Genomic DNA, 25,961 nt, shown 5'->3' with positions numbered 1-25,961 from the left:
ATAGGGTTTGTGCGCCAGAGATTGCTGGAAAATTCTTCGCAGATAATTGTGACTGCAAAGGGTAAAATTATACGTATATAATTGAGATGTAATGATCTTCACTGTGTATTCCATAAGGTCATATCTACCAATCAATATACATAGGTTATGCACACATTTTTAACTGTTTCTTTTCTTTTTTTCTGAAACTGTTCTTCCAATTGCTGATTCTTGATAGTGTCTCAGTTCGGCACAGAAACCTGGATCCTGAAATGGTAGCCACCATTCCATTAATAAAAATCCCACCCAAAGTGTGACAAATGCAAGGGTTCTTTCTGTCGTGAGTAAGCTGTATTTGCAAATCGTGAAGAGAAGCACAACCTCTGCAATACTAAAATAATGGATTTTGAACGCGTTTCAGTTGCACAGCATAATCAGTTAATCACTAGGGCAGGTGCTTTTTCCTGATTCATTAAACAACTATTCAACATGATTGTCCTAGGTGCATATAGTATTCCCCATTATCTACTCTAATAAAGTGGGCACCTTTTAAATGGATATATAAATAACCAGAAGTGGAAAAATGAGGATTTAGTCAGGATTGCAACATAAAACTGAAAGAGAGGGGCACCTGGGTGGTTCAGTTGTTGAGCGTCTGCCTTCAGCTCAGGTCATGATCCCAGAACCCTGGGACTGAGCCCTGCATCAGGCTCCCTGCTCAGCAGGAAGCCTGCTTCTCCCTCTCCCATACCCTCTACGGTGTTCCCTCTCTCCCTGTGTCTCTCTGTGTCAAATAAATAAATAAAATCTAACAAACAAACAAACTGAAAGAGAAATAGCAGTAGCTTATCAATTAATTATATATATGGTTAATACCAGCTAGTAAGCTGAACCTGTAGTAAGCATTACGTGACCAGTGTAGCCCTATACAAAAAGTTAGTATGATGATATAAATTCGTATACCTGGTGGCATTTGTTGACACATGTCAAAATTCTCTGAAAGTGTACTTTAAAATAATAAATAAGATTGAATGATTTTTAGCATTAAAGTCTGGAATTTTTTTCAGTCACTATTCACAATAGTTTTGCGAAGTGACCTATGGCTTTGTAGTAAATAGTTTTATCCTAAGGAGGAGGGGATTATCTTTATTGTTAGAATGAGTGCCTCTGCTCTTAGTCATTAACATTTTTAGCAGGATTTTATTTGCTGTACTAAAAACACACTTACTTACTTTGGAGATTCTTAAAATTATTAATGGATAGAAGCATTCAGTCATTGGAGCCAGTATGTCTTCCATCAAGTAGCCTGTGATGAAGAGGCTGTAAGAGGCTACATTTTGCTCAGATTCCACAGTGCCTGGCAGTCCTTTCAGAGTGGATAAAGCCGACGCACGCAATAAAATAGTTCTTCACCCTACACTGTAGGATCAAAATAGTTACTGAGTTCTGTGAATATCTAGTAGTTTCTACCATCCAGAATTGCAAGTTAAATCTGTAAGGTTCAAAATGAAATGGGAAATGAATCAATCATTTAATTGAGCATTTTTGTCATTAAAGAATCCAGACCATCTTTAGGAAAATTCCTCATGTGTCAATCACGTTTTGTTTTGTTTTGTTTTGTTTTTATTCCAACCGAGCAGCACTGACGACATGCCCCATTCCATCTCAGGAGCTCCTTGCTCACAAGGCTGGATGATGCTGGCCCCGGGGCAGGTGGCTACCTGCTCTGGGGTGTGGCCATTCCCAAGCTGCTAAAACCCAATTCCCGCTCACACCAATTTCCTATTTGTTTCTTGAAGAAACACACGCTATACTGTTGTCACAGGATCTGTGACCTTATATGAAAAATGCAAGAAATTGGCCACATAAAATAGCAAATTAGACGATGACCCAGATGTTTCCAGAACGGAGGCTGGTTCTCGTTTCCTGTTCTCTCCATTGGAAAACCTTGGAGTCCGCAAAAGCTTTCACCCCACTAGAGGGCAATCTAGTTCTCTAAATAGGTGATTGATATATATATTTTTAAAACCCAGTTTCAAATACTATTTAATAAAATCTTTTTTTTTTAATCTGGAACATTCAATTGCTTATTCAATAAATTAATGCCATACTTTACCCTACTGGATGAAAATTTGTGCACATTTTCAAGGAGACTATTAAAAATGAGTGGGAATGAGTGTTAACCCTCGTTAGTCCTTCTCTTACGATTTTACTTTCTAGTTTTATTACATTGTTATTATTATATCATTTATGTTACTTTTGGGAGTTTGTAGTGGATGAATGGTAGAAAATGGTCAGTAGTAATAGCAATATTATTTAGGAGCAGAAAGTTGTAACGTTTAAATAAAGGAATAAGTAAACAATGTTTTTGTTTACTTATTCCTTTATTTAAAATGTGCTCAAGATGTTGGGGACATACCTGAATGTCTGTGTCCACCTTTAGGGAGCTTTTGGCTAGAAGTTAAAACATAGATACAAGACGATACTGAGGAGGCGGGTACCAAAAACAAGCCTAAACTAATTTTTAGGATCATCAAAAGTAGTTCTTTTCCATGTTTGAATTGGCAGGGATTTTTTTTTCTCTTGTGTTTCATGTAACTATAATCCATCTGTAAAATATTTAATAGTTTCATATTACTGTGCTCCTCAAACTTTAATGTGCATATGAATTACCTGTGATTTTCATTAAAATGCTAATTCTGATACAGTAGGACGGTTGAGACCAGCATTCCTAACAAACTCCCAGATGATGCTGATTCTAACCACCCAGTAAGTCAGTTTCAGAAAGAGAGAATTGTGATAGAGGTGTTCCTCATTTAATAAGCTTTGGTATTGGGTCTTAATATTTTCAAATGCATGGCAATCTTTACAAAATATTTCACTTCCCCTTTATACTCTTAGGGATTTATTCCTCTGAGACTTATGTGTTCTCTGCTATCAGTCTCTCATAATTGGATTTTTAAAAATATATTCATATTTTAGGACTCAGCAGAAGACCTTCAAGAAAATGTGGAAAATGAGAATTTGGCTCTGTGTGTGTGTGTGTGTGTGTGTGCCTAAGAAAAAATGAATATGGCTTGTGGCACAGTGGAGAAAGATACTAAATCAATATTGCTAGCTTAGTGTTATTTACAAAACAATGTGCAGAACAAAGAGTTCAACTCACAATCTTTTAGTTATGGGATAATCTAAAATTTGCCTAATTCAATTTGCCATATAGCTAATCCCATTTGCCACAGAGATAATTTGCTACAAATACTCCACATGCTGTATAAACTAAAACAGATTAAACAGCACTAAAATTGCCTTTCAACATAACCCATAAGTGTTACTTACCAAATTATTCTAACAGAGAATTTCTTCCACATGAGAAAATTATTAATAATTTATTGAGTATGGCTGCATAATTGAAAACAGATTATGTATGTGTTTTCTCCTTACTTAAGCCAATAAAGGACCTCCATTGTTCCATACTAACTTTGGAAGAAAGTCAACCTAAAGGGAAAAAAAAACTGGACTTCGAAAAATAGCTCCGAAAATACCATATGTCAGTGCTCCCATGCAGTGGGGTGCATTCCTATGTTTCTGGAAATGCTATCCTACAAAATTATACTATACATAAAATATTTCAAATTAGAAATACATTATTCCCCAAATAGAGCACTACAAAGAGTCCCCAATAAAACTGGCCCCACAGCTGTAGGATATACTATTATGCAACGTGAAGTTGGATTAAGCCTCAAGATTATCCATTTCTGTTTTGTAGCTGTTGTTGCCAATCAACAGTTTTCCAAAGCCACTGTTCTCTTTCAAGATTCATTTTTTCAGATAGACATAAATTTTAGAGTATCTATAAGAAAGGATTTACTGATTGATTTAACCCTTATATAGCATATATAACATGCTGGGCACCAAGCCTTTTACACCTATTAGTTACGCTAATCATCCAATAAGCCCAGAAAGTAAGTACTTTTACAGAGGAGGAAACTGAGTTATGGGGGTAAAGTAACTTTTATCCAAGGTCACACAGTTAGATACAGAACTTGAACCCAGGCCATCTGGTTCCGGAATCTGTCCCTTTAACCAGTACCAGTTACTCTTATAAATGCTCCATGTCAGAGGTGTTCCCACCATGGAGGTCAAACCCGTGAGACTACCATTTTGTCTAACAAGCCTGAGATGGTCTTATCCTTTTTTAGCACCGATTCACTTTAAAGACGCGATGCCTTCAAATTGATGGCTACCTTTAATTGCTAACCTGGGACTTATTAAAATAATTGCCTTGATTTAGGCTTTGGGGGAACAAGAGCTATGAGACCTTGGGGGTTGTAATGTATGGAACACATGGCTGTCTGAAGGCTAAAAGAGAAGCCTTCTCCTGTGTGTCCACATGAGAAGTCCACTTCTCATGTGGACACACCATGATGACCAGTCTGGAAAGAAAGAAAGAAAAAAAAAATCTTGACTTAATCTAATCAGTGTCATCATGGTTATTGCATTTTAAAATGCACACTTACCTCCTTACATAGACACTAGATATTTAGCTTTAATATTTTTTTATGAAACAAATCTAGAACTAAAAGAGATATACCGCCTAGGCATCCACATTTAGTATAATCATTAGATATTACTTCAAGACTCTTCCCCTTATTATCTCAAAAGCAAGCGGGCAGGAGGAAGGCTCTGAATCCCTTGTGAAACATTTTTAATTATCTTTTAATAAAGGAAACGGGTCCTGTCATTTGTCAAGGAGACATCTGCCGTAGTAAAACCTCTGTTTATATAACTCATTTTTATTAGCCATGATTAAAGATAACATTTTGTGTACATTTGTTCTCACAAAACATTTTTATGTGAATATAAAGGTTAATTAATGCATTTCAGCAATCATTTTGTTAGTCATCTGGAAATACAGCTTCTCTAGGAACTGTACTTAAGAGAAGCAGTCATATATTTTACTACAAAACTGTAACAAAATTTTTAAGATTTTTCTCAATTTCAATTTTGTCGACCTCCTGATTAAAATATCTAATACTTGGAAAAATTACGAAATTCAAAAAATTTGACCAGAAATAGATAATTATGGTTTTTGTACAGTACACTAAAAATAACACTGTCGGGGCCTGACTTTTTTCTTTTTTTTTTTTTTTTTCAAGCGAAGTTGTAAAGCAATGCCTGCATGAGTGCTTATTTAGCAATTATTCTTTTGGAATAAGACTTTTGATGTCAGAGTTTATACACCATTCATTGGACAAATAATTAGTCTAACAATAGATCATCTGAATATCAGTCTGTCAATCTTTCAACCATTCAAGTAGCAGGTCTTTATGTCAGAATAAAAAGAAATTGATGAACTTTATCTAAACCTTGTTCTAGAAATACTTGTACGAGAAAGCATTGTAAACTTCAATTTTTTGTTAGCACTCTATTCCCTCTTTTGGAAGGTTTCCCCATGCACCGCAGCCCTGGTTGATTTCCGTTCAACAACAACATTCACAATGAACCTAATGATAATCTTTCAGTTCCAGGTTCCTAGTAGATAGAAGTCTAACTCACGTGACCAAGTTCAACCTGCGATATACTGACTATTGCAAAACAGAGACCAGAAAATCTCAAGACGTTCCTTGGTAGCAATCTCAGGGGAAGGGGCACCAACCTCGTCAGGCAGTTCATCAACCCTGGAGTAACTGGAGGCTCCCTTGGAATCTTGCTATGGAACATCTTGTCCTTATGCCTGCCAAGTTCTTTTTTATTCCCAACACTAATATCTATTGTTGTAATTTAAGTCTTGCAGCTTTCTCTGAAAAGCACCAGTTAGCGTCCTTCTCATTCTCATCATTCAAACACATGAAAAATTACCAGAGTCAGTTCTAGTCTTTTGATGTACAGATTACATGATTATCCAAGACTCCTTGTCACTTTAAAAATCTTTCCATTCTACTTCAGACTTACTTTTCCTTTCATATTAAAAAAAAAGAAAAAAAGGAGACTGAGAAATGTTAAAGTTTCAAAAGAAGAGTTAGATAGCATGATCTATCTGTAAGGACCTTGTAGCTCTTAGAAAATACTTACTTCCTCTATCCTTTTTAATCTTCACACAGTCCCTATGAAATGGGCATAATATACATGTTGCTTTGTTAAAATGAGTCAGTTTAAGCTCAAAGAATTTACTCAGTCAAGTTCATATGTGGTAAGCTTCAGGGCCAGGGCCAGAACATGTGTCTAATAAAGATATATAGATAGATAGATAGATAATTATATATTATAATCATATAGACTAGGTATATTCTATAGAATATATCATATAGAATATATATATATTCTATATGATTATAATGGTATAATATATTATGTAATATATTATGTAATAAAAATAAAACTAATAAAGTTTAGCACTTACTCCTCTAAGTCCTATAAACAAATGAGCATACATGAGGGAGGTCACACACTAAACATATTTGCCTCTAGTCCAAAGTCATTAATAGTTAATAGTTAATATTTAATGATAAGACTTACCAAAATAAAATAGATTCAAGCACTAATTCTCTTCTGAAGCTTATGCTAAGTATCATGAGACTATAAATAAACATGATTCTCTTGCTTGGGGGAATTTAGTCTTTTGTAGAAGACAAGACTCTGTACATACAAAATAGTTGAATGCCAGTAGTAGTAGCTTAAAACCATAATTGGAAGTCTCCACCATTTTAAAAAATTTTATAATACCAATCCTACCATATTACAAGATAGTACATAATGCTGCACAAAAAACATCAGTTAAAAGTACTGTGATCCACCCAGAGGATACAAACTTAAAATATCTAACTAGTGTCCTCTATCAACCAATCCAGCCAGGGAATCCCTTAGTTAAAAGGTTTCTCCACCTTAACTGAGCCTCAGCAGCATTCAGATCCCATTCTGCACAAGCCCCCCCACCCCTGAGGTTTTGATTCCCATTCCCTGGCTCCCATTCCCTTGCATTTCTAACAAGCTTGGGAGGTGGGGGGCACATTGCTGATGCTCCTGGTCCAGAACCACACTTGGATCAAACCTAATGCTGGTGACCAGTGGGGTACCTAGAACAATGTGGGGAGCAGCATGGCCCCCTCGTGTGATCTCCCTCCTCTGAACAGCTCTGCAACTCTGGACTCAAGAGAATAAAGGACTTAAGCTCTAACAGCTCTGCCCCCTCTCCACATGCGGCCAGTGTTGTATTGCTGGAAGAACCCAGGAGCAGGATTCTGAAGCCCTGAGCTCTTGTCTTGACTGTCTCAGCTAGCCAACCTTGGTCAGGTCCCTTTTCCTCTCTGTGCCCCTATTGTAGCATTATAAAGTGGCAAGATATTGCCTTGTCTGTTTCAGAGGGTCCTTTCCGGAGCCAAGGAAACAAATGTGAAAGTGATTAGTATCTGTCAAACACTGTATAAATACAGCCGTGGCATTATGCGTCATCAGATAGAATGCCTGGATATTTTACCCATGTACTGATGCACATTTAGAATGAATAACGAAGGAACAAGGAGCACAGAAACAGAGTCATTTGGTTTTCTTTGAAAAACACTTCCTAAATAATAAATTAAAATAAAATGTCTAGTGAATTGCTTGAGCAACAGTATCTGATATTTTGAAGGTCTTATGCTTAGGTCCACTCAAGATTCTTCTTTAAAAGCTTTTTTAAATGAACATCGGCTGAGAAGAAGCAACAAACTTCTCCAAAGCTTAACTTCTTGCAATCAGTCCCCACCCCCATTTTATCTCCAGCCCAACCTTCTTTAAGGGAAGGGTAATGAATAGTGGCCCAAGATGGCAGCCATCAAGGTAAGAGAATTGTTGGGCAAAGTAGGCGTGGCCTTGCAACTAGAAATAGAAAATATCAGAGGGTTGAAAAGGAAAAGATAAAACTCAATACAAATTGTTATGCTGGTTCCATGTTTGCCCCTTACCAGCACCATCTTGACGTTCTCTATCTTCTGAGTCTGCCCCATCAAGCAACAGTACAAGCCCACCTTAGATCAAACAACCTAAACCCAAATGTTCATGCTGCTGAAAGCTTGGTTTAAAGCTGCCTCCAAAAGTTAAAAACAAAAGGGAAAAGCTTTGTATAATAAGAAAATGCAACTTGTCACGGAACTCAAAAGAATGCAAAATGCTATGTAAATTTAAAACAGCCCCCTCCCCCCCAAAAAAACTTAGGTCAGGCAGATTAGAGGTGGGTTGCATATTAGATGGACATAGTTTTGAACCCTGCCCTGCTACTCACTATCAGATAATCATTGAGCAAATTATCATTTCTATACCACAATTTTCTCAATTATGAAATGAGAAAAATAATGCTACCTAAATCACATGGTTGTTATGAGGTGTCATTAAACAATTGACTGTTAAGTACTTTTTAATAAAAAAATTTAATCTCCTTCCAAGTCCCCCTAAATAGATGATGAAAATACTAAATAAAAGTAATCCTTTAAAGTAAACTTCTAAATTCTTATGCTCTGTGAATGTAGTAACAAATCTACTAGAAATTACTTGGAATTTAAGAAATGGCCACTACTCAACAATTCTTTGTGATACAGAGAGAGCTGATATTATATTTATGATGCAGCTGCCAATATAGTATATCTCCAAGACAGATCCACTCTGGAGAATGCCTCCGGAAAACACACCTCTCTTACCTTTATTTCTCATCACATGTTTCACAGTCATATTTTATATCTCATCCAACTTCAAATATATATAAAACTTCAATAAAATTGACCGTTCTTGTCTGCCCGGTAAGGCTCACCTACGTAAAATGTCACATTCAGTAGAAATAATTAAGAAAAACAATAAGATGTAAAAGTCTACACTGAGCAGGAAGAGGGGGCATCCTGGTGGCTCAGTGGGTTAAGTCTCTGGCTTTTTATTTCAGGGCAGGTCATGATCTCAGCATTGTGAGATCTGCCTGAGTCCCTTGGCAGATGCTTACACATTGGGCATGGAGTCTGTTGGGATTCTCTCTCTCCTTCTCCCTCTGCCTCCCCCACCCCCCGCCACCTCTCAAAGAAAGAAAAAAAGAGCGGAGAAGTGGGGATTATATCATGTAACATACACACACCACACACGCAGAGTCTCTTCTCCTTACAATCTTATAAACCCATCAGTTTGAGCCACACAGTGAGAATGTAATATTCCTTGGATGACTGTGATGGGAAAAGACTATGGATACGTAGAGGTTCGTATTATTCCTCAGTCATTGATGACAGTAATATCTTTTCAATCGATAGTGTTTCAGGTACCAGCCAATATAAATCTGGAAGATGTTAGCAGAATGTAATCGTTAGAATAATAAAGCTATCCTGAGAAATCAAATTAGCATTCATCTGACATCTGACTTTACAAAGGCTTAAGGGAGGAGAATTGACTACCAATAGAAAAGAGCATTTTAAGTGTTTGCTTCCAAAATTTCATATAAATGTATGGTACATAAACTAGGAATTATATTTGTGACATAACTGCAGACATATTAATAGAATTGTGTGCTTACATTTATAAGTGCTGTATAGGCCTTTTTTCAAATTAGTTACTGTTGATTATAGCTCTCTCCGTATAAAAGTCCTCAATATTTTTTCACATCTAAAGGCCATAAAATACAGGTAATAATAGACTCCTACTTTCTCATAAACATAGAATAATGACAAAGGAGGAGCTTTATATAAAAGCCTTACAACAATGTAAATCCTCACAAGTTCATAATACATGCACCTGGTAGGAAAGACCAGCTTTAAAGAAAATGTAGATATTTCCCCACTTAAAAAAAAATCTAGCAGAGTTCTGAAATAGCTACCAAGCACAAAGTAGAGAGCAAAGAGCTGCACCTCTCTATCAGACAAAAACTTGGCTTAAAAAAGAAAAAAGTTGGGATGCCTGAGTGACTCAGTTGGTTAAGTGTCTCCCTTTGGCTCAGGTCATGATCCCAGCATCTGGCTTCTTGCTCAGCAGGGAGCCTGTTTCTCCCTCTGCCTGCCACTCCCCCCTGCTTAAGCTCTCTCTCTTTCTCTGACAAATAAATAAATAAAACCTTAAAAAAAAAAAGTTTAGTAACAGAACAAAATAAAAGAAAATGAAAGTCAGTATTTAGAGTGAAAATTTTTTTCTAAGTTCAGGGCTGACATGGAAGAAATACTGAATTAAGTAGCTTTGAAAGAATTGGATTTCACCCACTGAAATGTTTCTTAAAATGCAATCTCAAAATAGTGTTCACAGTTGCAGTCCATATTGGTTACCAATTGCTACAAGCTATGTTACAACATATCCAAGAAAAGAAATGCAGAAAGATGTAGCTTGCCCAGAACACTGGACTCCGTGTCCCGCTTGCCTGGTGAAATTCATTTATTTATTTATTTATTTATTTATTTATTGCAAGGGGAACGACAAATAACAAACAGCCCTGAAGTTTTTCTCTGCAGAAAACTACCGGTTTTATCACTTCTGCTAAATTTTAGAAACGAATGGGCAATAAGTAGGGTAGTCAGCTAAGAAGTCAAACAGGATTTCTCAGAATTGCTTCTGAGAAACGATTTGCTCTCCTTGAAGCATATTCTACCAGCTTTCCCAAGTCTGGCTTTCCTTAATCTTCCCTTCCTGAGAACTCTTACAGCCGATTTACTGTCTCCCAGTAAATGTGGGAATTGGCCATATATCGTCAAATACACATTTTGCTAACATCTTCCTGGTCACTTATTTCTTCCCTACTACGAGTGAACCATCCACATGCCACACATCCTCCTTCTGTTCCTTTTCCCCATTTAATTTTTATGGCAATCCCCAAACAAGTTTCATTATCCCCACCTGACAAGGAAGGAAAGCAGAAGCCAAGGGAAGTTAAGTGACTTGCCCTGGGGTACAGATATTCAGAGCAGTGCTAGGTTTCAATCTAGTGCTCACCTCACTACACTCCAGCTTCCTCATCGTGAGCTGTTCTTAGTTCCTGTTTTACTGCAGACCTTTCTTTGTCTTTGATCCAACTATGCTAAGGGCTTCTTTTAGGACTGAACCATGTTCCACTTACTTTGTAAATGGCTGGTAATAATAATACTGCTATTGGCTAACGTGTACTGAGTACTAACTCTGTCGGGTTCTGTGACTATGCCAAACACTTTCAAGGGGTATTATCATCCCCATTTTCACAGGTGAGAAAGGGAGAGAGAAGTCACACACAGCCTGGGATGGGTCACCCCCCCCCCCCAGTGATAGCTCAGGATTCAGTCAAATCAGTCAAATCTCATGGTTCACCCGCTTAACTACTATGTCTCTCTTGGACATGGTAGGAGCTCTGTGTTTATTGACTCAATGAGATAAGGGTGAACTAAGAGAAGCAGGCAGAACTGTACAAAATGAGGTTCCACAACATTTCACTTTAGCCAAACACAATAAAACTTCAAAAGGTCACTCAAAAATATAGATCAGTTGGGGCGCCTAGGTGGCTCAGTCGGTTGGGTGGCTGCCTTTGGCTCAGGTCATGATCTCGGTGTCCTGGGATCGAGCCCTGCATCGGGCTCTCTCCTCAGTGAGGAATCTGCTTCTCCCTCTCCCTCTGCGTGCTGCTCTGCTTACTTGTGATCTCTCTATCTCTCTGTCAAATAAATAAATAACATCTTAAAAAAAAAAGAATATAGATCAGTTTATAGAAGAAGAATCTTCACTAACAATACATTAAGTCAGTACAGCATTTCGATTTCCTAACATATTCCTAAGTTGATCCTTACAACAACATCCTATCTCCATTTTGTGGCTAAATAAACTCTTCAGGTTTAATAAATTGTTCAAAGTGGAAAAGATCCTGAACAAGAGCTTAAGTCTTCAGCTCTATTCATATTCTTTCCATGGGCAGGGGTGTGGGGGAGGAGGGAAAGAAAGCCACACAACATACATGTAGAGGAAACATTCACTTGTCTCCTTTTTCTCCTGAATAGAGAGACCTGATTACCTGCTGTTGTGAAAAATAAAGGTGGTGGGGGTTTCTTAAATTTTGTCAGGGAACCACACAACCATAGTTGTGCCCTTTACTAGTGCCATTTTGAAACTATGCACACAGCTACAGCTAAGGGATAAGCGCTAGGTGAGAGAAGCAAACAACTTCAAGTATGCAGAAATACCGGTCTGTAGCATAACATGAAGCTAGTACATTTAGTCGAGAGAAAAGTTGAACTCAATCTGGCTCCAACATCTGGGCTCTTAACCCCCACTCTGTACCTACTTTCTTTTTTTTTTTTTTAAAGACAGAGACCTTTAAGATCGTAAGACTAGAAGAGGCCTTTTAGCTACTATATACCTCATTCTAGTTTCTTTTTTTTTTTTTTAAGATTTTATTTATTTATTTGACAGAGAGAGATCACAAGTAGGCAGAGAGGCAGGCAGAGAGAGAGGAGGAAGCAGGCCCCCTGCTGAGCAGAGAGCCCAATGCTGGACTCAATCCCAGGACCCTGAGATCATGACCTGAGCTGAAGGCAGCGGCTTAACCCACTGAGCCGCCCAGGCGCCCCTGTACCTACTTTCAATGGGAGAGCTCCTGGGCCACTGACCCATTCAAATATCATTTGCAGCTGATGAACAGCCCTATCCTGCTTGGCCCCCAATGGATAAGGGTTCATAGAACACTTTCTAACTTTCATACACACTCCTACATGTTGGGGGAAAACTATAGAAAACATTAAGTGAGACACCTTTCCTCGTCCTCAAAAAACCTAAATATAGTCGGGAAGAAACAATAAGCAGCAAACAAAATAGTAGAGGAATGAGGGCTAACCTCTACGAAACAGCCAGGAAATGATTCTTTTTTTTTTTTTTTTTAAAGATTTTATTTATTTATTTGACAGACAGAGATCACAAGTAGGCAGAGAGGCAGGCAGAGAGAGAGAGAGGGGGAAGCAGGCTTCCTGCGGAGCAGAGAGCCCGATGCGGGGCTCGATCCCAGGACCCTGAGATCATGACCCGAGCCGAAGGCAGCAGCCCAAACCACTGAGCCACCCAGGCGCCCCGGAAATGATTCTTTTAAGAGAAGAAACTCAAAGGCCCTTGCAGTGGAAACCGGTAGGGTTGACTCACTCCTGTATTTAGGGAGCTACAAGCCCAGCCTTATGGAATTGCATGAGTCACAGCTGTGGGAGACATTTCTCAATTGGCCCACACCCCAGTACACAGATCCCCTGTCCTACTCCATCTATTATTATTTGGCAAATGTTTTGAAGATCTGAACAATATTCCCAATCACAAGGCCACTCTTTAATGAATAATATTTGGGCAGAATAAATCTAGGAAAAAAAGACCATAAGATAAAGGCAATATTGTGCCTTCAAATATTATGTATTACCACGTTGTCATTTGTAAAACAATATCAGCCACTTATGCCACATTCGAACCCACATTTGTTTCTACAGATCAAACACTTGATTCCATTTTTGCTTTCCTTTTATTTTATTGGCAATATTTATCACCAAATCATATGGTATTTGCTGTCACAAATGAATAAAATGCATGGGCTCTTTCAACCTCAATCAGTAAAACAACATGTAATCCTTCACATATCTTAAGAATGACTATTATAGATTCCAAAAGAGTTCTAAATGGTATCCAAGAAGCTTACACTGTATGCATCATTTGTTCTAATAGTGAAAATTACATATTTAAAACCAAAGCCAAAAATAAATCTTACATGTGGGAAAGTGAAATTTGTCCTAATAGATGGACAATTTGAAATTTAAAACGTGAATTGTTTTATGAAGAAAATTATATGTTATAATATTTCATGTCATACAAATATTTATTATGGAATATCAAAATTTGGAAAAAGATGGGGCACCTGGATGGCTCAGTGGGTTAAAGCCTCTGCCTTCAGCTTGGGTCATGATCCCAAGGTCCTGGGATCGAGACGCGCTTCAGGCTCTCTGCTCAGCAGGGAGCCTGCTTCCTCCTCTCTCTCTGCCTTCCTTTCTGCCTACTTGTGATCTCTGTCTGTCAAATAAATAAAATAATAAATAAAAAATTTTTTTTAAAAATTTGGAAAGAGGCAACATTTTTGCCAAGTAGAAATATTAAGTTTTCTTTATGTAATGCCTTGGGACACCTGGATGGCTCAGATGGTTAAGCGTCTGCCTTGGGCTCAGGTCATGATCTCAGTGTCCTGAGATAGAGCCCTATGCTCTGGCTCTCTGCTCAACAGGGAGTCTGGTTCTCCCTCCCCCTGCTCTTCCACTCTTGCTCTCTCCCTTTCTCTCCCTCTCAAATAAATATATAAGTCTTTTAAAAAATGCAATGCCTTAAAATAATTTGTTAAAAAAATATAGGTAAAGAAAATGCCTACTGCAGAAAACACAACAAGATGAATCTGTAGGTAACAGGAAAGTTACTTATTTAATAAGACAAGATTACTAAATTTGTAGGATCACAAAATTTCAGAGCTTAGAGCTATTAGTTATAGATGAGGAGAAGGTCCAGAGTGGTTAAATGACTTGTTCAAGGTCATAAAATAAAAAACCTAAAGTTCTGAAAAGATCTTTAAGGTCCTATAACACAGTTAGCATCTCAGGCTTATTTTCCTACCTCTCACGTGGGATTGATCCAGCCAAGGGCAACTCCATGGGATCATAGTTTCTCTTGAAAGGATCTCCACACATTTCATGATTTTTCAAAGTAGAAGAAAAATCTGTTCTTCCTGAAAATTCTGTGACTGGAAGGAATTCTGGAAGCAGCTATAAGCACGATGTATCCCAGGAACTTTTTTTTTTTTAAAGATTTTATTTATTTATTTGACAGAGAGAGATCACAAGTAGGCAGAGAGGCAGGCAGAGAGAGGAGGAAGCAGGCTCCCTGCTGAGCAGAGAGCCCGATGCGGGACTCGATCCCAGGACCCTGGGATCATGACCTGAGCCAAAGGCAGAGGCTTTATCCCACTGAGCCACCCAGGCGCCCCTCCCAGGAACTTTTGTATCCACACCTGAGGCAGCAGTCTTCCCACACAAAAAGAGGATTTAAAATATGTGACCATCTTTGAAAGGCTGCCCCCAACTGCTCTGAAAGAGGAAATTAAAGACTTCCCAGGTCCCTGCCACAATGCAAAAAAGATTGCTTCTTACCTCCAACATAAAAAAAGGTCAGACTTAGAAACATGAGAGTCAAATATTGAAGAGAGACATTGATTTATTAAAAGCCTGCCATCACTTTCATTTAGGATGCCCCTTTCCCATTTCTGTTTTCCATTCTGTCTCTGCCACAAGCATCACCTCACCATTGATCACCCCCAAAGGGATCTAAAGGTTATTAGATCTGCTTTCTTCATCTATAAAATAAGAAAAAAAGATGATTTCAAGTGTTCCTTCCAGGCCCAAATCGCTGTGGCCAGTGATTCCAACTGCTTTAGACTATGTTGTCTTTTTTTTTTTTAATTAAAATGTTTTTTTAAGATTTTATTTATTTGACAGAGAGGGAGAGATCACAAGTAGGCAAAGGTGGTGGGGCGGGGGCGGGGGGGGGGGGGTGTTGGCCCTGCCAGCGGAGCAGGCTCCCTGCTGAGCAGAGAGCCTGATGCTGGGCTGGATCCAAGACCCTGACTGAGATCAGGACCTGAGCCTGAAGGCAGAGGCTTAACCCACTGAGCCACCCAGGGGCTCCTATGTTGTCTTTTATATTTCAACCCCATTTGTAGCAGCGATGACCCCAGCTGACCTTAGAATGCAGACTTCCGATGCATTACTGGCTTTGTATGTTGCTTTACGTTCCCTGCAGAAAACTATACTAATTGAAGCGCCAGGGTGCAATCTGAGGAATCCTATTTCAGAAAATGAGTCTTTACCTGGCAGATCTTGAGGAAGTAACATTTGATTTTCAAAACAAAAAAACAATTTTCGTCACCTTCCGGAATTAACCTGAAGGGTTTCTTTCATGCCTGGAGATCTGACGCTGAAGATAGCCCTGCGGACACAGTTAACGTTAAGGTGCTTCTCGTTCCCCTCCAAGGCTCTGCTACTCCCACATCCTCCCGGAGCAGCTCAAGAATATTACTACAATAATTTTTTTTTTTTTTTTTTTTTTTTTTTTTTTTTTTTACTATCAGGTAGTTCAAACCTTAACAATATTTATATTACTATTTTTTTTTAAGATTTTATTTATTTATTTGACAGAGATCACAAGTAGGCAGAGAGGAAGGCAGAGAGAGAGAGAGAGAGAGAGAGGGAAGCAGGCTTCCTGCGGAGCAGGGAGCCCGATGTGGGGCTTGATCCCAGGACCCTGAGACCACGACCCGAGCCAAAGGCAGCAGCCCAAACCACTGAGCCACCCAGGCGCCTCTATATTTACTATTTTTTAAAGATGTATTTGTTCTTCATATTCTCTGTAACACAGAGTGACTGGGGCACATACTAATGTGACTAGCAAAGTCACGGATGTATTTTCGGTCAGAGGGAAAAATTACCTGATTGTTCAGTTTTGGTTTACTCTACCAATTACAGAAGCATGTAATGTGAGGTTTTTGAATGGATGGCTGAAATAAAACGCCACTGAACGTGATTTAAAAGATCTGACTTTAGGGTACCATTAAGTAAATGTTACATACTGTGCATTTTGCAAAATTTCATTAAATGAGATCCTGGAATTCTCATTAGGTTTTTGAAAGCAAGCAGAATGCTTGCCTTTCCATGAGGTTTTTGCAGCCATTGCCCAAAATAGTTATTTTCTATTAATTATTTACATACCATTTAGGTTTCCTAAGAAAACATTTAGGGAGACTAATCTGAATTCAGTCTGTACACTATCCAGATAAAGATTCTATCCAGTGGACCCTTAAGAAACGTTTGACAATCACACCAAGGTGAAATACCTCTATTCGTGGTTGATGCTAGAAACTGTTCTAAGTAGAATGTATTTTGCAGAACACGCTCAGAATTAAAACAACAATATAGAGTTTTTTGAATGCATAGAAACTTCACACCATTCCAAGGAAGCAGAAGTTTACATAGAAACTCTTCAAGAAATATGCTTTCAAGTTTTAGTAAGTTTTCAGCCCAATAGATTAATTAAATCAAGATTAACGGCTAAGGCTTGTCACACAAGTTGCTGTGGAGTCTCGGCTTAATCCTACTGTGTTTCTTCACAGTGTTTTTTATAAATTAGCGTGTTCCTTTATTTGCATACAGACAGCCCATTCTTGTGATTGACAGATAAGTTTCTCTGAATTCATTTTCTGTATCCTCAGTATCTAAACCACTGGTCCATTCAGGGGAAAAGTCCCATTAACTGAGATAAAATCATATAAATCTTATATGAGAGGTTTTTTTTCTTTTTTGCACTTGTGATAAAAGTCTTGCATTTTCCATTTCTGAAAGGTGTTGCTTTCACGGGGAACATAGTAGGTAACTTACTGTATTTGTAGTTTCACACCACTTTATTCAATGCAAAGACACACATCATGGACTTTATTCTAAAACCCACATGAAGGGGTGCCTGGGTGGCTCAATGGGTTAAATAAAGCCTCTGCTATCAGCTCAGGTCATGATCCCAGGGTCTTGGGATTGAGCCCCACATCAGGCTCTCTGATCAGCAGAGAGCCTACTTCCTCCTCTCTCCCTCTCCCTGCCTGCATCTCTGCCTACTTGTGATCTCTTCTCTATCAAATTAATAAATAAAATCTTTTAAAAAATCAAATAAAATCCACATGAAATAGAATCCAGGGCTTTTTTTTCCCGGAGAAAGGTCACACATTATAACAAAGTGAAAGAGGAAACTGACATCCTTATCACTGATAACCAAAACATTTTGGATTCTAGAAATTGAGCCCACAAATGCAATAATTAGTCTGGATAGGAAGTATGAGTTTTTGCTGAATTAAGAATGGATGGGAAGTATTCTTCCAGTTTTCAGCCAATAAAATTAAAAAGTAATGGGAAGGGGAAAAAAGTAATGGGGAGTAATTTAAATTACATAGATGCCCGAAGAAGCCATTTTGCAGGCATAATTCAGAGAAGGCACAGCAGCCTCAGATGAGAGCTGCTTCCAGCTCAGGAGGCTACAGGAAGGGAAGAGTCATTTAGATAAGACAACTCCATTCACCCAGGTGAGCCGACTCTCCTGAGGGTCTGAGATGGCGTTCTCTCATTTAAGTACTCACCAATCTAGCTCTACCATTAGGCTATCATTTTATTCATACTACCCGGTAGTGTTAAGGCCTAAGAAAAAATTTCCTTGAATAGTCAAAATTAGGTTGGCAATAAAGTCTTGAAATATAAACAGAATAAAGAGTTTTCATTACTCCAGTAAACCAGTGTAGATCTCCATGTAGAACTGTAAGAATGTCTTTCATTAGAGGGAGAGAAAAAAAGGGCAAGGCCCTGCCTGATAGAGTGGGATTCTCATTAAACTCAGCAGGAGGTTTAACTGGAATCAAGGGGAAGGTGAGGTCTCCGATTGGTACAATTTACTGCTCTTATTACATTTTTGATCACAAGGACTGATTCATGTCATCCAATTTCTTTTCCTTGTCACAGCTGCTTTGCCCAAAATCAATCAAATTGAAATTTAAGAGCCTCATATGTTTCTGTACAACCCAGCGATGGGTTGTACAGCTTTGACCTTCTTAAATGTCCCCTAATTTGATTTGATATCTATTCCTGCAGGAAAAGTATGCCATTTCAGCTGATCAAACATTAATCTTTCAAACTCTCCCTGGTCATTTTATCTTAGGAAACCATAATTTGGGGGGTGGGGAGAAGGTGGGTAGAATGAATGTAGACTGAATCCATTTTTGTGCTAAGCCAATTAACATTACATCATCGTAGCAGAAATATCTAGAACATTACCTCATATCAATGATATTCTGGGATGTTAAAATAGACCTTCAAAAATGGGAGATTTATTTTTCATGTCAATGTTGAATCTTCAATTACATATTCATCAACTATATTCATCAACCATTTTTTAAGGTCCAAATTCAAGCTAATGTGGTATACAAGTGTTTTAAATAAAATCCATTTCATTTATTTCCTCTTTCAAGAAGAAAATCATAGTGATAGAGCACCCAAAAGTATTTCTAAATAGGATAACAAATTTGACTTTTAGAAAATAATCTGACCTCAAGCTCTAGGACCCCAAAGCAATCAGACTATCAAATGCAACACACACACACACACACACACACACACACACACACAATATGGTCAAAATCAAGTTAAAAGAAGGATGAGGAGCTTAATTTATGACACAGAAAAAGGTGCCAAAGAAAGCTGTAAGATCACTGATTCTGATCTACGTGAAGACTGCATATTTAGAAGAGTGAGGAAATCATTATATATGTGTTTGTCTATTTCATATTTTACTAAGTACAATTAATTTCTCTGCTACTAACTTAATCTAAGCCAAGATCTAATCTATTAAATCTCTAGTACCAATTGTATTTTTCTCCTGGATGCTCCTTGTTCTTCAAAGAAAAAAAATCCTCAGATTCACACACACACACAAACACAAATAGAAAATGAAAAAATTCAGGTAATTGCCAGGCAAAATGTATTGCTCTTAAAATATCCAAATAACCAATGCAATGCATTTTCCCCCCTAAAATGCCTAGATAATTACCACTTATTTCATTAGGTGTGATAGGAGTGGATAAAGATATATTCAGTCATAAAAGAATACACATACTTTTTTTTTTTGGCAGGAATTTAGTTGCAAGGAGAGGATTAGGAAGAGCAATGACACCTGGGGAAAATTTGGGCAACTCTACCATGTGAAGAGTTCCTTTTGAGAAACTGTTCCTGAGTTTTGTAGCCATCTGCCAGTATTTACTATCCAAGTAAAACATACAAGTAAAAAAAAAAAACACTTTATACTTTATTTCTCTAAGTCTCTGTACTTGACCCATAGTTCTGTAGTCAGTAAGTCACATGTGGGAATTAATTAAGGAACAAATGCCAAAGAAAAATGGGAAGAGAAAAAAGTCTTGGATTCTTTATTTTCAAAGGCAGTAATAACATGCATTACTTTCTTGTTAAACAATATGGAGATGGTGAAGGTATGTGTAATGCATCTGAACAGATAGTTGGAGGGAGTGAATGGCATTACAGGCAAGGCACATAGAACCAGACAGACCCATAATCAAACTGAACTCCACGCTTCATGATCTGTTGGCTATTGGGCAAACTACTCCACTTCTCTGCATCTTTTTCTTTCATCTGTAAATCTAGTCTCATTATAGTAGCTTTCTCCTAACATTATCGAGAAGATTAAATGAGAAATGCATGCATATATTGTAGCACGGTGCTTGATATATTCTTTGTGCTCCAAACCCAAATAAGCCACTGCTACCATGAATCACAGTCCACTGTAGCCATTTGGAAGAATGGAAAAACAATTAGTGTTCCTATATCATTAGATATAGGTGAAACGAGTATTGCTATAGAATCATTGTACATCATATGGGTTGAGTTTTAAATGAATCCACTAGAGAAATACACTAACTTGAAAACTTAACAGTTAATAGCAAATGCAACCAACTATGAGAAAGATTATATGGAATTACCTGTTATTTCCCACATCCTTACAAAGGTGAAACGAGTATTGCTATAGAATCTTTGTACATCATATGGGTTGAGTTTTAAATGAATCCACTAGAGAAATACACTAACTTGAAAACTTAACAGTTAATAGCAAATGCAACCAACTATGAGAAAGATTATATGGAATTACCTGTTATTTCCCACATCCTTACAAACTGCCCAGAACTTTACTTGGTGTTGGAGTATAATGAAAAAATTAATATATGCTGAGTTCCAAAAACCAGTCAATGGGATTGTCAGTTCAAAGTATGAAATATCAATAGTGAAATCTTATTAGCGCATCTCTAATAGCCTTCACATTGGCTTCGGATTTTTCATTGTTGATTAAAAAAAAAGAAGAAGAAGGTAACCCAAATTCCATATATTTTGACTCATACTCTAGGGTGTGGCCAGCTTATCCTACTGGACTCAGATTTAGTGACAGTTTGTCTGGAAAGCTTCCTTAACCACCCATCTGTAAGGATCTCTTGCTTTCTTCCTCTGCCCTTAACTCCAAATACAGTTATTGATTACTATCCATTGTTCTTTCATACGGTCTCTAGTAACTGTCTTCCCTTTATTTTCCCTTTGCCATTCCTTACTGTTTTCTTAAGTCATACCACATTACCTGCTGAACCTTATTCGGTTGCATCTTAAGTGTCTCTTGTGGTAACAGGTCCTTCCTGCATAATAAAGTGACTAGATAAATCTTTCTAAGAAGAGGCTTTCACCAGGTAACCCCCTTTCAAAATGTTCATTAGCTCCCTATTGCTAAGATAATTGTAATGGTCAAATTCTGACAGTGAAAGAGGATATTAATTATGGGTTTCACCTAGAACTGTGCAGGCAAACCAGGACTTCTAGCTAACCACTCATTCTCAACTCTGAGCTTCTCAAATTTTCCCACAGAAATATTCCTGAGAGTGGACTCAAAACCCAACCCTCGAGCTTAAATTTCTTTTAAATACCATGTAGAAAATTCATGATATTGTGACATTCTGTTAAAAAATATACGAATGGTTGTCTTAATGTAAATACAGTATCTTAAGTCATAACCTTTGCACATGAACAAAAATTCAGAACTTCCTAACCAACATCTCAGAGCAAAACTGAGTCCCAGGAAGTCTTTCTGTCAGGACACAACACCTGAAAACCTCATTGTAGTGTAGTCCATGAAAATGAAGTGAATGATTGTCCCCGTAGTTCAGTTATCCTTTTCTTGCATGAATTCAACTCACTGCCCACCCACAAAAGCCTTCCAGATAGCTTCTTCAGAACCCCATTTCCATGTCAACAATAATAAACACACCTTTTCCCTTCCTTGCTTTCCTTAACACCACTCAGTCTTTACCATCCGGGTCCATTTGTTCTGGTTGCTGTATAAAAAATAAGTCAACCAATGAAATTTAAACCTCAGAAAAGCAAGGAATGATTTTCAGTATGTCCCATGCAATTTTAGGGTTAAAACTTAACTAGACACCTCATATTTTTGCTTGCTGAATCTGGCAACTGTAACTGTAAAGCCATATCTGACCACTCCCCCCATAGCACCAAGGCTTTGAGATTCTTCTGCATTTCTAACACAAATCACCTGTACCTCTATTTGACACTGTATTTTGCATGCGTTTCTATCCATATATTCCATATTTTTATATCCATGTATTCCATTTCCTAAATTTGAAAGCTTCTTGAGAGTAAGGATACTATTGTATTTCTTTGTAATTCCACAGTGCCTTACAGAAACCCCTCTCCATCAGTGGTGATCATAAATACTTTTTTTTCATTTCAGCGTGACAGAATTCATTGTTTTTGCACCACACCCAGTGCTCCATGCAATGTGTGCCCTCCATAATACCCACCACCATAAATACTTGTTAATTGAGAGACTGACTTAAAACCAATGAGCAAGGTAGCCAACCACAGTTTATTAATAGTCTTCTGTTCCATCCAGACCTGTGCTGTGAATTTTTTCATAGATGAGTAAGATGTAGTATTTGTTTTCATAGAGCCTATGGTTTCATATGCAAAAATTACACATCAAAACCCAGTAGTGACTGATCGTAGACAGTATAGAACCACATATAACAGTATATAATCAAGATTAGGTAGTACAGTCAGCTAAGGGCAATTGGAGATCCATGTGGGCAGCACCCCTAAGAGAGAGAAACCTTGCGGAGGGAGGGCTGGAATTGGGATTGAAATTTTGGCAGGAAGTTAGTTGCAAGGAGAGGATTAGGAAGAGCAATGACACCTGGGTAAAATTTGGGCAACTCTACCATGTGAAGAGGAAACCTTTCTTCACTGGAGAATGTGCCTTTGTTTCAGGGAAAGTCAAGTATGCTCGGACTGGTTGCAAGTGGTTTTAAGGAGCTCCTTAGGATTCAGAGCAAATATATGAATGAGAATCTATGTTCATGCCATGGAGAGTCATGGCCCTCCATAAAAACAATGTAAGGATTCCCTTAAGTAATTGCCCACATTGGTCAATTGAGTTTTGTCCCCAAACCGCCTAGGAGAGGAAAGACAGACTTTACATCAATCATGGTTATACATTACACACAAGGTTCTAAGCTGTTGGTCTCAGACAATCTTTCTAGCTTCCTCCTTCATTAACTTATGGAGTATAATAGAACAGTGGCCTTACTAAAGAGTATTGAATTTCATTTCCAAGAAACAGAAGTCAGATGTTGAGAAGTATTCTTTTCAGAGAAATTCATGTTCTTCTATAGCTTTAATCTGTTACTGCTCTATGAGATAGAGATCTTATTTTATTTTTATTTGGGGTTTAGCCCTCCCTTTAAAAAGTTGGTATTTTTAACATGTGTTCCTTGTATGTGCTTAATTTTGCAAAATATTTTGGATACCATTTTGCTTTCTCTTATTAAAAAAAAGGCACCAGCCTGCAAAAACTTGCTGTTGTGAGTTTTATTCTTCATGGAATCAAATGTATTAAACCACCAAATGTTTTTATCTGACAGAAGCTGTGATTCACACTAAGCATCCATGTAAAGACCTGCTTGGAACTTTTTTTTTCTTTTTTTCACAACCTGCTTGGAACTTTAGAAGTGACATAATTTTATTAACCAAATAAACAAATAAGACAAAGAAATACAGTTTCAGTCTTCTAAAATTCCAAAAGCATCTAATGAAATCTCTCAAAGTAAGTGTTAGCAGGACTGTTACAACAAAGGGCAAATTGTGTTGTTTATTTTAAAGGAAATAAGCTACACAAGGAGAGAAAATTCTCTTAGAGTGACCCTCTGGATGTATTAGGTTGAACCATATACAATATGGCAACATTTGATCTTTGCATGTGGTTCAATGATATGCAAGCATGTCTAGCCTTGACGTTGAACCTCATCCTAAAAGTAGAAATAGAAAAAGGCTACTTGGCAATCTTGATATTGATTGATTTACTGCATTTTTATCTGGAGGCCACATATGACTTTAGCCTCTGGGGGCCAGTTTCATTTGCAAAATTGGTGGTGGGGTAGGTGGACTGTTAGCTCAATGATCTTTGAAGACCTTCCTCATCTAGCATTTGGTAGCTCTAGAGCATCTGGGTGTCAAATCTGTTTCCCATTAGCCAACAAAAGATGGACTTTGTCAATAATGCCCAAATTAATCATCTGGGAATTCCTGTCTTCCCAGGGTACTCACCCTCCCTTGCATTACCATAATGATCAGAAGCCCCTGCCAAAAGATGAACATTACCGTGAGATTCAACACATTAGACCATCACCATTGTTTGTACCTTTCCTCAAGTTAGTGCACAGTATGCCTGTCATTTCTCTTCCATTTTTTAAAAATTTATTGATAATCAACAATGGTGGGACCATCGCACTTCCTTATACCCGTCGGGTCTTCTCTCGTCCTAGTGACAACCAGCACAGAGGAGATGCCTTCCCAGGTTACCTGGGCAGGAGGCCTCTTGACAGAGAAAGGGAAAAATGAAATAGGGAGGGGGTGTGAAGGAGGAAGGAGATCCCTCACTGAATGCCTAAAGCTGCTTGGCAAGGTGGGCCCCCAAACCAGGTTCCACAGAGGAGATAAGAGCCTTATCAGATCTCAGATCTAGCTTTATGGTATGTGTGGAAAGAAGTTGGGACATGAAAGTGTACTTGGGGATAAAGAGAAAGCATGAACAGAGATCCTTGGAGGATGCATCCACTTGAGAACAATCCTGATGGGTTCTCTGCCTGTCCCCAACTACATCTGTGGTCACACAGGCCGAGACAACAAAGGACACCTCCTGAGTCATAGTTACGTCCGGTAGATGCACATACACGTGTACTCAGACAGACCCGTCTCCCGGAGCATTCCGTCTGGTTTTGCTTCTTCTCTGTCTTCTTTGACTGTCCTCCCTGTCCTGCTGGATCTTCATTCCTCCTACTTCCCTTTCTTTCTCTCACTCCCTTTCTCTCGCTTTTTATCTAACCTGATAGAATGTGTCATTTATGTCCTCTGTAATAAGGAATATGCACCTGTTTCAGTCCTCTTTCATTTATATTTTGCGAAGCTGGGTCCCTGCCAACATTTATTCTGAAAGAGTCTGTAATTGTTTCTTAGATTAAAAGAAGCACCGAGAGGAAATTCCGAAAATGAAAGATACTAATCCTGAGTCTTTTGTTTTAGCCTACAAGGAAAAAATGAAGGAGCTGTCCATGCTGTCACTGATCTGCTCTTGCTTTTACCCCGAACCTCGCAACATCAACATCTATACTTATGACGGTGAGTTACCTGCAGTAGAAATGCTCCCGCTAACATTGTTTGGAAAAGCTTACATACACTTGTTTCTCTCTCACAGCTCCTGATTGAATTAAATCAATGTTTTGTAGATCTCACTATTGACTTGTTGCGTCTAGCTATTTAGTCATATTGATTGCCTCTTGCTCTAAACAGTTTAAGGGTTTTGTGGCTTGTGTGTGTGTGTTTCTCTGTTTTTTTTTAAGTAAACCCTAACCCTGAGATCAAGAGTCACACGTTTGGGGCACATGGGTGGCTCAGTCAGTTTAAGCTTCAGACTCTTGATTTCAGTTCAGGTCATGATCTCAGGGTCAAGAGATCGAGCCCTGCATGGGGCTTCACACTCAAGAGAGTCTGCTTGAGATTCTCTCTCTCTCCCTCTCCAGATAATCACACGCAGGCCTCTGTCCTTTGCTCCCCACATGGCCTTCTCTCTCTAAAATAATAAATAAATAAATCTTTAAAAAAAAAAAAGTCGCATGTTCTATTGACTGAGCAAGCCAGACACCCCTCAAACAGTTCCAGTTCCAGTTTGATGCTAACAAGAGCACATTTATGTCTCTTCAGAAATAGAGCTAGATGGCTGTTAGCAGCCACATCCAGCATACCAACATGGAGAGCAAGTCTAAGGCTTTTCTTTGCAAATGATATAATATGCTAAGCTTTCGTTAGACCAAACAGTAA

General features: G+C 38.3%; 1 protein-coding gene across 1 annotated transcript in view; it reads left to right on the top strand.

Annotated features, from left to right (window-relative positions):
* The window catches only part of STMN2 (stathmin 2), a 52,912-nt gene that overhangs the window by 2,865 nt on the left and 24,086 nt on the right, over window positions 1-25,961 (top strand). Inside the window, exon 2 of the mRNA XM_045063180.1 lies at window positions 25,167-25,262. Within this exon, the coding sequence (XP_044919115.1) occupies window positions 25,167-25,262 (96 nt within the window). The remainder of the gene's footprint in view (window positions 1-25,166; window positions 25,263-25,961) is intronic.

This window comes from Mustela putorius, unplaced genomic scaffold, assembly GCF_011764305.1.
Source record: "Mustela putorius furo isolate JIRA1106 unplaced genomic scaffold, ASM1176430v1.1 tig00003846_pilon_pilon_pilon, whole genome shotgun sequence".
Taxonomy (NCBI): domain Eukaryota; kingdom Metazoa; phylum Chordata; class Mammalia; order Carnivora; family Mustelidae; genus Mustela; species Mustela putorius.
This window is presented reverse-complemented; position numbering and strand designations above follow the sequence as displayed.